We start from the raw sequence: 13,673 nt of genomic DNA, 5'->3' as shown, positions 1-13,673 counted from the left end.
ACATATTCAAGTCCTTCAGAAATTACTCAATGAAACAATAATAAATTGGTCATTAGTTCACTTCTATAACTAACTAATGGTTCTGTATCAGTTTTAAAAATATTTAAAATATCATTCTTCACATCCAAATAGTTGTTTTCTCCATAGAAACGCTGAGACTTTATAAGTAGATCAAAATTACCAAGCTCTCTTCATAATCTTCAGCCTTTGGATTCACACACACGATCATGCGTACTTTACCTTCCCCATCAAAGTAGTTCTTGAACAGATGGGTTAACTTTGAATCTCGGTATGGAACCATCTGTAAATACATTCAAACCCAAATATATAAGGCACAAGAACGCACACAAACAAAGCTCTGCAAATGATGACCGGCTGTCGCTTACTTTGTTAGTTCCGTACATTTGGTTCTCTCTCAGGACTTCCATGCACGTTCTTAGCGTCATTAACGACTGATTAATGTTACCTGACAGGAAAATATAGACAGAAGACATTTGAAAACAATACAGTAGCTACAATGTGGTCAGTCTGCCTATAAAATCCCCACTTCATAGAAATACTATATGGAAATTACAACTAATGAGTTTTAATGGCCCCATCTAAGGAGTTGTCCCCACATGACCTGGCTGTATTTCAGGAGTATTTTAATAGCAGTATTTCAGGAGGGGGTTAACACCATCCTTCAAGGATTCTATCAAAAGGACTGTCCGTGAAGTGCAACATTATATACTTCATGGCCCATAAAGTTTCTTCCAAATCTTAAATTCTGTGAAAGAGTATATATTTAATGCAGCTGTTTAATATCCTCATATTAAAATATTATCTCAAAAGCATTCAGGCTTCATCAGGACTGAAGTCCCACCCCACCCCTGCCCAGGCACCCAGAGGGGCTCCTGTCTCCAACAGTCATGTGTGTTAGGACCCAACTAACTCTGTCCCCTCCACATCCAAACAAGGATTTCAGTTTTTGGTTTTGGTTTTGTTTTTTTGTTTTTTAAGATTTTAGTATAGCTGGGACGCCTGGGTGTCTCAGTGGGTTAAGCCTCTGCCTTCGGCTCAGGTTGTGATCTCAGAGTCCTGGGATCGAGCCCCACATTGGGCTCTCTGCTCAGCAGGGAGCCTGCTTCCTCCTCTCTCTCTGCCTACTTGTGATCTCTCTGTCAAATAAATAAATAATTAAATAATGTTTAAAAAAAGATTTTAGTATATCTAAGTAATCTCTGCACCCAATGTGGGGCTCAAACTCACAACCCTGAGGTCAAGAGTCACATGCTCTACTGAGCCAGCCAAGTGCCCCCAAATAAGGATTACTAAGGTGACACAGCTGTTACTTCTGACCACTCCTGTTTGGATTTCTGAGTCAAGGCAAGTCTGACCGATTCATCAAGCCTCCAGTGAGGCAGGAGAGCTCACTTGCAGAGACCCCCAAATACATCAGCTAACTCCCACTGTGTTCTCATCCTTGGTCACCTCTCAAAACAGAGCTCATCTGTGCCTCCATAATGTCCCATGATACAGGATTCTTCTTCCTTGACCCCAACTCCCAGTGTCCTTTCTGTTTCCACTGTGCTCTCTGGAGCCCAAATTCCTGTTACCAGACTTCCCTATGTCCTCACACTCTCACAGAGAGCTCTACCCATCTCTCTCTAATTATCATGATTTTTTTAACCTGAGGTCCATATTGTCCATGGGTACATTTCAGGAAGTCTGTATACTTGGATGGGAAATAAATTATACCTTTAGTTTTATACCTTTAGGACATGAAATAGCATGTCCTTTCAATTATGAATGTAGGCCAAAATGTATTATTAGTGGTATCTGTGATTTTTGTCAGCACAAACCATAGGTAATTTTATAGCACCTTACAGTTTATTGCTGATCAAGATATTTATGTTCATCACTACTTTGAAATTACATAGTTATAAGACTTACTGATACATCTTTAATTAAGGCATTGATAAAGAAACATGTAAATTATTATAATGACAAATACCTTAAGAATACTTTCAGTGGGGGGCGCCCAGTGGTTCAGTCAGTCAGCCGTCAGACTGATTTATTTATTTTAGAGCGAGCCCAGGATGGGTGAGAGGTAAAGGGAGAGGGGGAGAATCTCAAGCAGACTCCCTGCTGAGTGTGGAACCTGACATGAGGCTCAATCTCAGGACCAGGAGATCATGACCTGAGCTGAAACCAAGAGTCAACACTCAACCAACTGAGCCACCTAGGCGCCCCAGGCATCCACCTCTTGATAGCAGCTCAGGTCTTGATCTCAGGGTTGAGTTCAAGCCCTGCCTTGGGCTCCACGCTGGGCATGAAGCTTATTTTAAAAAGGGAAGGGATGGGTTGTACCTGGGTGGCTCAGTCAGTTAAGCATCTGCCTTCAGCTCAAGTCATGATTTCTGGGTCTTGGGATCGAGCCTCACATCAGGCTCCCTGATCAGTGGAAGTCTGCTTCTCCCTCTCCCTCTGCCCCTCCCTCTGCTCGTGCTCTCTTTCTCCCTCAAATAAATAAATAAAAACTTCTAAAAACACATTTCCATCTAATCAGTTTCTTTTGTAATCCTACATATTTTATGTCATTCACTTGGGGATATTCTGTGAAGTGTCCATGGGCTTTACCCTGCAATTGAGGTGCAAAGCCCCACAGGATTATCCTCTGTCAGAAGGATAGTGCTTTCCCCTGCAGCCCAAGCAAAAGTTGCTTGTTTTCTGAAACCTGACATTTATAAAAAAGGTGAGCAGAGGAGGCCAGCAACATTCTCCTAGTCCCTTGCTACTGCCCTTCTATGTTCCCCACCTCACCTGCCCCTGGGTCATTCTGGTGTCTGTGAGGACTGCTCTAACATGCTGCCAGAGGACTCCCGCTCCCTCAACTCCAGTCAGTCTGTCCTCACACTGTCTTCACCATGGGAGCCGCACAGCTATGCCCACACCCCGAACCTTTATCACTCAGAACTGCACCTCCTCTACAATTCTGTGTCCCAGCCACGGTCTCCTCTTCTTCCCATGCTCATGCCCTCGTTTTTATCTCAGCTGTTCCCCATCCATATCAACACTGCTAGTCCTTTCTGGTTTTCTCCCAAAGCATCAGAACCCTCAAGTTTCTACTTTCTTCCACTGAGATAAACCCTCTTCCCATCAAGGTGAATCCTTCCTCTTGTGATCTGGAGCCCAGATTCTCTATCTTAAATACACATATATAGTGTGGAGGTTTTTTGTCATCTCACGTGGCTACCACCTTCTTTCTCCTTCCCAGGCTCTTTCAGTCAGTCACCTCAAGCATCTGTTCCTCAAGGCTCTGCCTCAGCCTGTTCCCATGTGTCCTCCATGAATAATCTCATCTCCCCTGCTGCTTCCATAATACTGGCAAAACCTAAACCTATATGCCTCCAGTCAAATCTCTCTCCTTCCAAATTCATGTACATCCAGTATCTAGGCAGTTCCCCTGGACTAAGCTGAACACATCCAACACAGACTCTTCAATGGCCCACACCTGCACCTCAGACTGCTTTCTCCTCAGCTATGATCTTGGACCTGCCCTCCCCTCTTGCTTCCTCTCCACATGCCAGCTCTCCCTTTTCTCCCACCCTTGCCTCCAGGGCACATGATTGCTCCTCTCAACTACTGCAAAAGGCTCCCAGCTGCTTTTCCTATCTCTAGACCTGCCTCAGTACCTTAATTCTCTATATAGGAAAACATTCTTTCTGAAAGACTAATTCTTCATTTCCTTTCAAAGGAGGCTGCATAATAGTAGAAAGACAAAAGCCTTGAAAATCCAGCCAACCTGGGTTTAAAATCAAGATCAAAAGCTTCTGCACAGCAAAGGAAACAGTCAACAAAACAAAGAGGCAACCCATGGAATGGGAGAAGATATTTGCAAATGACAGTACAGACAAAAGGTTGATATCCAAGATCTATAAAGAACTCCTCAAACTCAACACACACAAAACAGATAATCATATCAAAAAATGGGCAGAAGATGTGAACAGACACTTCTCCAATGGAGACATACAAATGGCTACCAGACACATGAAAAAATGTTCATCATTCACTAGCCATCAGGGAGATTCAAATTAAAACCACATTGAGATACCACCTTACACCAGTTAGAATGGCCAAAATTAGCAAGACAGGAAACAACGTGTGTGGGAGAGGATGTGGAGAAAGGGGAAGCATCTTACACTGTTGGTGGGAATGCAAGTTGGTGCAGCCACTTTGGAGAACAGTGTGGAGATACCTCAAGAAATTAAAAATAGAGCTTCCCTATGACCCTGCAATTGCACTACTGGGTATTTACCCCAAAGATACAGATGTAGTGAAAAGAAGGGCCATCTGTACCCCAACGTTCATAGCAGCAATGGCCACGGTCGCCAAACTGTGGAAAGAACCAAGATGCCCTTCAACGGACGAATGGATAAGGAAGATGTGGTCCATATACACTATGGAGTATTATGCCTCCATCAGAAAGGATGAATACCCAACTTTTGTAGCAACATGGACGGGACTGGAAGAGATTATTCTCAGTGAAATAAGTCAAGCAGAGAGAGTCAATTATCATATGGTTTCACTTACTTGTGGAGCATAAGGAATAACATGGAGGACATGGGGAGATGGAGAGGAGAAGGGAGTTGAGGGAAATTGGAAGGGGAGGTGAACCATGAGAGACTATGGACTCTAAAAAACAACCTGAGGGTTTTGAAGGGGTGGGGGGTCGGAGGTTGGGGGAACCAGGTGGTGGGTATTAGGGAGGGCACGTATTGCATGGAGCACTGGGTGTGGTACAAAAACAATGAATACTGTTATGCTGAAAATTAAAAAAAAATAAAAAATTAAAGTTAAAAATCAGGCTCGAGTCTTGGGAAGATTACGTAACCTCTCCCAACCCATTTCCTCATCTGAAAATGGGTATGACACAATCCTGAAAGGTCAGAATCAAGAAATCGAGCCCATGCATAGTAAATACTGTGATACACACTAGTCCTTTAATAATTGGCAACCACCATTATTCCTTTAGGACAAAAATTCAGACTTTTTAATATGATAGACAAGAGTCCTCATGGCCTTGCCTTGCCACCTCAGTTGTCATGGGTCACCAACCTATACCCTCCCACTTCAGTGACCTTGACCCTGCCATATTCTCAGTTTACAAGTGGCTGTCTCCTCTGTCAAGTATGACTTTAACCCTGTCTTCCATATAGCTCACTCAACTGAAGTGTCAAATACATGAATTTCCCCCTAAACTTTCCCTCACATGCACTCCCAGACTAAATGAATGTTCAAATACTGGCACACAGTACGTACTCCATACATGCTATTAGGTAAACCATAACATGAACAGCTACATTAAAGAAAGATTTAAAAAAAAAAAAAAAAAAACCACAGATTTCCTTCCAATTTGCTTTGATTTTTCCCACTTCCAGAAGCCAATTTTCACTAGTATGAATGTAGGAATACCTATTAAATCACTTGATTTTAAGGATCTGATGCTTACTGGCAATAGATACAATATGAATATAACTTGCTTTATATTTATTTTAATCACTTACCCCCATTCTTCAAGGAGCCAGTGTATTATAACATATAGAATATACATACTATGTGTTATATATAATATGTTACATATAACATATGTAACACACTGATACCAAACCAGCATTACTAAAGAAACAGCAATGACCACTAAACAGCCTCCAAATTATCAAAATTGAAGACAATTATGCTTAAACCACCTATCAATAAGCAGATGACAGACTCGCATTGCAAGTTTTTGGAAGTTGTAGCAATAAGCTAGTACTATGCTGTGCTCACCAGCTTCACGTAATCTGTTCCCTTCTGCTTTTGTCCGGTTCGTTCTTTCACTTCCAGCAAGATCTACCAAGGATAACTGGCTTATAGTGATTTGTTCCTTTTCCTGAGGAGAAGATCGTAATTCCAGTAACATGAGGTACAACTGATTTATAGTGTTCTTCATATATATTCCAATCAACAAATTATTAAGTCTTATAAATATCACATTTGCACAGTACAAAACAGTAGGGCTAGAGGATACAGGTTTTGGTGGAAGAGTCTGCTAAGAGCATAAGCTTAGTTATACTCATGGTAGTCTCGATGACTTACCTGTTGTCTGGTCTTCCACATTATACTCTAAGCCCCGTGAAAGCAAGGATTGATGTTCTCATCTCTAGCAACCTGCACAGCGCAGGATCTCAGCGCAGGATCTCAATCCGTGTCTGCTAAGTAGTGACTCTAGAACAAGCCTATCCTAAATTTTTCTATAACCGATACTTAAAAATTTTATAATTGAAAAATTTCATAACTCTAATTGTATAAAAAATGAAAAGAGGTACATAACTGATTTGTAATATTAGATGTGTTCAAAGGACAGCAAGTATATATGGAGGCTTGATGTACAAGCGTTTTCTAGCTACTAAGCGTACCTACTCTATGTAAGTCAGGCACTGGCCTAAGAATTCTACATGCATTGCCTGCTTTAATCCTCACAGAGGATTATCAAGAGTTTATAACAGGTCAGACAGCTAGCAAATTAATAGGACTTAGAATTCAAATCCTGGTGGTCTCCAGTATGCTGCCATACCATCTCCTCATGCCATGCGGAAACCTTCATGATGAGGTTCAAATGGAATTACACTTTAATAGCTCAAAGTTATTAAATGATTCCTATTCAGGCTCAAATGCTTTTACTAATTGATGTAAGCCTTGTAGTCTGACAGGCCGAGCAGTAAAGGATGATCAGCTGATGGGAGGCCTACAGGCCTATCAGCTGAGAGGAGAACAATTTAGAATTGTCATCTCCTAAACTGTATCTACCCTGGAAAGTTAACCGCTGACATTTTAAAACCATTAACTGAATTCCCACGTACAAAATGAGTCTTTAGAGATAAAATAATGACTCATACATACTCATTTTATCTCCTTTATTAAAGAGATTTATAAAGATTTGTAAACCTTTTTCACAGCACAATTCCATGTTCTCAGATTCAACAGCCAGCTTCCCAAAAAACTACGCTCTTTAATGGAACAATTTTTAAATGTCATCACCCACATTTAATAATTCTAGAATGGTCTTCACTGCAGTCAAGCTTCCCTGATTTAACTCTAGTTCTAAAAACTAAGGGTTCAGTTAAAACAAGAAAAACTCCACACAGTACAAGTTTACCTGTAAGACATTGTCTCCATCCGCATCCAGGGGAGCCTGAACTAATTTAATGTTGAACACACTATGGGAACGGCTGGACTCACGATTCAAATGTGTGTTAGCAATACGTCTCTTTTTCTGGCCTGTGATGACAGAGACATCACTGATCAAACCTGAACTCAGTCATTACAGTATACATGCTTTCTACTAAATAGTACTGCCATCGAATTATAGTAGCAACTCTTGGGATTTTATGTATTGTTTCAGATTTTGCTAACTTTAGCTTGGTTTCTAACCTCTCCAGAAAACTTCAAAAGCCTCCTCGGTAGATTTCACTTCTACTTCTGTACATCCTGCAACATACATGTTATGGTTCTTATCTTCACGAAGCAATTTAGACTGGGGCGGTCTGTGAGAAAGAAAAAGACATCAGTCTCCTAAATAATGAGATCCTAATATCTCAGCTTAAAGACTAGGACTAAACTGCCAGGCCACAGACATCGAATCTTACAGTGGGAATAGGCCTAGGCAAGAGCTCCAAAAAAAAACCCAGGGAACTTGGGTAAGCATAAGGGTACACAGTCAGGATTAGTTACATAACAGGGTCATAGGAACCTATGTTGTTCTAGAAGCTTTGCTCTAATTTGTTCTAATAAAGCACACAAAACACTTACGAAACAAGTAGAGAACAAAACAGTATTATGTATAGCAACATCACATGCACAGGTTAAGCACCAAAATCTAGCATTTCCCTAATTTTAAAAATTCAACAGAGAGCTGGTTCTCACATCAGAGTCGGCAAAAGACAAATTCAGAAAGAGTTTGGTATATACCAGGAGTGGCAATCTTTTCAAAGTGGCCTGTGAAGTGTTGATCTGCACAATAGGATAAGGATGGAAAGGGTACCACCTGTTCAGCCTGTCTTGTGAGCGGTGGGGGTGGAAATGTGTGCCAGCCACCATCACTCAGTACAGGGCAGATTCCCCAAGCAGCAGGCAGGGGCTCAGAGGTAGCAGACCGCCCAGTGCCAATGAAAAAAAACCACCTACATGCAAACATGCCACAGATGCCAACCGCTAGTATAACTGCACCCTTTCTCCTTAAGAAAAGAGTCAACGTCATCACATACACAAAATCTGTGTTCCTCATGGGCGTGCTGCAACTGTTCCACCTACCAAAGGAATAAGGTGAAAGTTACTGTTTCTACAGCAGCCAGGCTCAGTCCACAGTAGTGACAGTCACAATGAGTCAGTGCTCAAAAACCCTCTACTTATAGTATTTCTTCACCGTACTTAAAAAGACTTAAAAAAAAAAATGGTTAAAAACCACCCTAACCAATTAAATCTGAATTCGATGCCAAATACGCACCCCATGAGTTCATTCAAGGAGTTACCAGAAAGGTTACAAGGCATGCAAGGCACATTTATCAGTCTTCCTTTTGTAAAACTAAAACCAAGATAGACTTCTTTGAAAATAATCTCTTTTAGAACCAAACAGAAATGTGGCATATGCGCAAAAAAGTGAAATGGATTGGTAGCAACGAATGACATCACAAAAGTTGAGGAAAATGGGTACACACAACAGATACTCTGAAACAAATGGGAAAGGAAGTAATCTATAAATTGCTTAATGTAATTTATTAAACCTGTTCTTAGTCTAATGGTTTTCTAAATATCCAGCTGTTTCTCCAATAATGTTCAGTTAATCTTCATATTATTTATGTTCTGAGAGGCCCTAACAAAGACAGCATTGAAGATAAGCATTTAGCTTAAGAACAAAACCATCAACTCAAGAACAAGATACTAATACAACATGAGACTCCAGAGTCCGCTCTGGCACAAACAAGGATCGTGAGGCCAGGCTGTTCTTCAGTCTGAGCCAGCCAAGACCCAAGGAAATCTAAGGAGTTGTCTTTTAACTCTGGTGGAATGATGTTACAGATGTCACTTCACATTAATCAGTGATGAAAGATCTGTAGCAGTTGTACAGACAACAGCTTTGTGCTCCGCTCTGTGGAGATCACCAACCGCAGACGGTTAACATGGCTACAAACTCCCAACACAAAGTGTTAGGTTCTTGAAAGGTAACCCCAGGGAACCCACGTGCATAGGACACTTCCTTACACAATTACAGTGTTTCTCAAAATACAGCCCCAAGGCCAAGAGTTCTCAAAAGTAACGTATAAGATGAGGATTCAGGACTCTCTTCTCCTAAGATGCCTTAAACCACTGGTTCCCTAATACAGCTGTATATCTGGCTAAGAATAAAACTATGCATCGAACACCAACTGCATGATATATTATGCACATTAATATGTGCATGAAATATATGCACATTATATTTCATTGGGAAAACAAAAGCATTATCACCATTTATCACAGAAAACTAAGGCTTCCTGAGGTAAAGTGGCTTCCCCAAGGTTAAGCAGCTGACATGGGACTCTCTTCGCTACTTACTTAGGCTTTATGGGATCAAACGGCACCTCTTCCAATAGATCATAAATGTAATTATTATATATTTCAATATAAGAGACAAATACACCATAGACACTATCTTCATCAACCTCTTCTGCTTTGCAGAATTCTTGTACATTTATCATATCTGCAAACTCTGGGTCTACTTGTCGTCTGAAAAAAGAAAAAAAGCCAAAAAGTCTGTTCTTACAGAGTCAGCATCAGAAGTAAATGATCCCAAGGGGAAACTAAAGATTTATGTTAAATGACCTGTCACTGCAAGCAATCTATTCATATTCGTGGTCAGCCAACAGTACCTGCCGTGTCCTCACTCTCCCACCCAAAGTGGCACCTTCTCTAAATAGTATTTCAAGGACTGTGTGCTCAAAACCAAACAGAACAACTGAGCAAATAAATTTAATGAAGCACATTCCTCAACTTTGATCTCACTGCAGTCAACTGTCAGACCAACTCCCCTTCATGTTAGTCATTCCCTATACCTGAGAAAGCCACCAGGCAGGGTTCCCCTTAGGCTAGTGTCACACTGAATGTAACTACTTACTTGCTAGAGGGAGTCTTTGGATTGGGCATGGCTTCTCTTTTCTGCCGTTCTAACAAGGCATCAACTTCACACTGTATATCCATGCTATTCCTGTCATTAGATTTAAAAACCTGAAGTGGAGATAAAAATCAGACCATGATTTTTTAAGAATTTAATTTAAATAGTTTTTTTAAACATATTTAAGAATAAGAAACATTTTTATTACTTTTAAGACATATTGAAGAATATTTATGATGTAAGACATATTTAAGACATAAGAAACATTTACTACTTAAGGTTTCAAAATGTATCCAGAGTATTAGTTTTCCTTTAACACTACTGTAACCACAGGTCTCTTGGTCCCTGTGCCCTCAAGTGAAATAGTCACAACTCAAAAAAAAAAAAAAATTACACTTACGTATCGTTTAGCTTGAAATGACCCTATACTGTTAAAGATCATGTCCAAACAACGAGGAAGCAGACCTCCTTCCCCTGGAGAACCAGTCATCGTGTGAGTTTTTCCGCTTCCTGTCACACCATATGTGAAAAGGAGACCTACAATGTAGCAAGTCACATGGAGTTATATGTTGAAAGTCACACTGGGTTATATCTTAAAAGTCCTCCACTTTCAATATTTCTTCATTGTATTAAGAAACACTTAAAATTAACCAGCTCAAAAAGCCGTCTCCAGGGGCGCCTGGGTGGCTCAGTTGGTAAAGCTTCCGAGTTTTGATCTCAGCTCAGGTCTTAATCTCAGGGTGGTGAGTTCAAGCCCCTCGCTGGGCTCCATGCCAAGGGTGGAGCCTACTTAATTAAAAATATATTTTTTAAAGATTTTATTTATTTATTTGACAGAGATCACAAGTAGGCAGAGAGGCAGGCAGAGAGAGAGAGGGAAACAGGCTCCCTACTGAGCAGAGAGCCCCATATGGGGCTCAATCCCAGGACCCTGAGATCATGACCTGAGCCGGAGGCAGAGGCTTAACCCACTGAGCCACGCAGGGGCCCCAAAAATAAAATATTTTAAAAAGCAGGTTTTATACCACCCTAACAGATTAAATCTGATTTCAAGGCCAAACATAACCAAATATATAAGTATCAAAAAAGTTTTTTCAGAGGGGGACAAAAAAGAAAATGTAACAAAAGCTCCAATAATCATACCATTTTTGCCATGAATGAGGTCCTCTACCAAGGGGTTAGCCACAACATCAAAGAGCTCCTTCTGGGTGGTATGAATGCCAAATACTTGTTTAAATGAATATTGAGTCTGTGAAGAAGGAAAAAATAAAAAGCATATGAATGGAATTTCACTCTAAGCTAGAAATACATCCATTTAAATGTATTCAGATGTTTCTTAGTGAACATTTAAGATCTAGACACCCCCCCCAAAAAAAGTCTTTAAACTTGGAACCCTTAAAGTCATAACATAACTCAAGTTTTACCCCTTATACAGAGAATGTAGAAGTCTTAAGTCCACTAATGCTTCACAGACCAAGGATGATTTTGGACAACAAAGATCAAAATCATCATGACTCAGTCACAGACTTGTGAAAATCATCAAGCATTACTCCATACACTGATTTACCACTTGCTCTTTTAAAAGGCCATAGCAGCATAAAATCAAGTGATTTGGTGTACCATCTTAAAATCAGAAATGAACTGTAAATATAATCTCATCTGAGTTTTTCTATGAAATAAATTGTGACCTTTAAAAAAATCAGTACTTCAATTATCTATATGATTATTATAACATTATATTATCAAAAATATTAAAAAAAAATATTACCAAAATCCTACTTGGAAAATTTGATTGGGGACTGAGGTATATATGAATATATTTTCATGTAAACTAAATTGTCCTATTTGTCTATTATAATAGAATAATAAGTTCTATTATTTTTGTTATTTTTTTAGTTTTTCTGTATTGCAGACACTGCAATTATTTCTGTAACCTTCCTGAATTTCGCAGTTTTTATTTCACGAATGTCAGTACTAAGTTGTTACGTGAGCATTCACTAGAATTTATTATGGATTATAGCCTTTGTCAAGCAGTACCCTCTTTCCTGTTTTATACCCTTGTCCTTAAATTTAACATGTACAGATATCACTATCATGACCCTCATATTTTCAAAATTAGCAGTTTTGTCCCCCCAAAAGGGGACATGTATAGATTAGTACTCAAACATACACTAAAACAACATGTGCCAAGCACTGCCTTAGCCTGGCAGTGGCTCATTTCACTCTTATCTTTGATTACATAGTATTAATTATTACACTCATTTTATAACTTGTTAAAGATCACACACCTACTTGAGCTAGCGTAACTCTTACTTCATGGAAGGTATTACCCCAACCCTATAAACCAGCTATAGAGTTCACAAGAAGAATGAAGAATCTTAGGGCGGAAAGGATACACATAAAATAGTGCTGACAGATCAGATGACCTCCAAGTTCTTGTGAACAAATCCCTCCTTACCAGTAAAGAAAACCAAGGCCCAGAGGAGGAACTTGCCCAATCCTCCGGTGCTGACTGGTATCCCAGCCATTTCCAGGCCAGCAGTGCCTTCTGTGACAAGTCAGTGAGAACTGCTAATCCCCACCAAGCTTTCTGTCTACTTATACATAGGAGATTAATCTAATAGAGCAATGAAGTTCTTCACAGTAAGGCAGTTCTCAATTATTTGACATCTTTGAAGGCCCACTCCTCCATGAAGCCTTCCCAGACTATGCATTCATGCTTCATCCATATTCATTGAAAGGTGAACAGGACAGATAAGTTGCATATCCCCCTGAAGCTTACATTGTAGCAAGGAAAAGAGACAATTAAAAAAATCTCTTGATGTGCTAAGTGCTATCAAGGAAGCACAGAAAGGGCAGACTGGGACAGAAGCAGGGAAGGGTGCCACTTCTGTTAAGGTAGTCTGAACACTCTCTCTGAGGAGGTGACGTTTAAGCTGAAATCCACAGATGAGGAGTTATCTGTGCTAAGAGCCAGGAGGAAGGAAAGTCTACGCCAGGAGAACTGCCCTGAAGCAGGATCCAGGCTTATCCAAGGAACTCAAAGGACTGGATGGCAATAGATGACCATGGACAAATAGACAAATTAAGCAGGATTCTGCCCGTTTAAAGACTTTAGGCCTTGAAAATTTTTAAACAGGTAAATGGTCAGATCAGATTTACACTTTAAAGATCTCTCTGGGGTGCCTGGGTGGCTCAGTGGGTTAAAGCCTCTACCTTTGGCTCAGGTCATGATCCCAGGATCCTGGGATTGAGCCCCGCATCGGGCTCTCTGCTCAGGGGGGTGCCTGCTTCCTTCTCTCTCTCTGCCTACTTGTGATCTCTGTCTGTCAAATAAATAAATAAAATCTTAAAAGATCTCTTTGGTGGCTCTGTGGAAAACAGAGAATAAGATTCAGAGCAGAAGCAAGCAGTCCAGTTAGATTTCAAGTATGGTCAGCAAACCAGTGCCCCTCTGAGAACTGTTTGTTTCCTGTCTAGGAGGAGAGAATTAGAGAAATCCGGA

The 13,673-nt window shown here is 40.4% G+C and overlaps 1 protein-coding gene across 1 annotated transcript in view; it reads right to left on the bottom strand.

Annotated features, from left to right (window-relative positions):
• The window catches only part of KIF23 (kinesin family member 23), a 28,826-nt gene that overhangs the window by 10,142 nt on the left and 5,011 nt on the right, over positions 1 to 13,673 (bottom strand). The window contains exons 4-13 of the mRNA XM_080807977.1: positions 11,312 to 11,417; positions 10,569 to 10,705; positions 10,172 to 10,281; positions 9,613 to 9,783; positions 8,286 to 8,327; positions 7,453 to 7,565; positions 7,178 to 7,299; positions 5,809 to 5,911; positions 387 to 466; positions 182 to 301 (exon numbers count right to left, since the gene is read on the bottom strand). Coding sequence (XP_080664103.1) covers positions 182 to 301; positions 387 to 466; positions 5,809 to 5,911; positions 7,178 to 7,299; positions 7,453 to 7,565; positions 8,286 to 8,327; positions 9,613 to 9,783; positions 10,172 to 10,281; positions 10,569 to 10,705; positions 11,312 to 11,417 — 1,104 coding nt within the window. The remainder of the gene's footprint in view (positions 1 to 181; positions 302 to 386; positions 467 to 5,808; positions 5,912 to 7,177; positions 7,300 to 7,452; positions 7,566 to 8,285; positions 8,328 to 9,612; positions 9,784 to 10,171; positions 10,282 to 10,568; positions 10,706 to 11,311; positions 11,418 to 13,673) is intronic.

This window comes from Martes martes, assembly GCF_963455335.1.
Source record: "Martes martes genome assembly, chromosome: 7".
NCBI classification, from domain to species: Eukaryota; Metazoa; Chordata; class Mammalia; order Carnivora; family Mustelidae; genus Martes; species Martes martes.
This window is presented reverse-complemented; position numbering and strand designations above follow the sequence as displayed.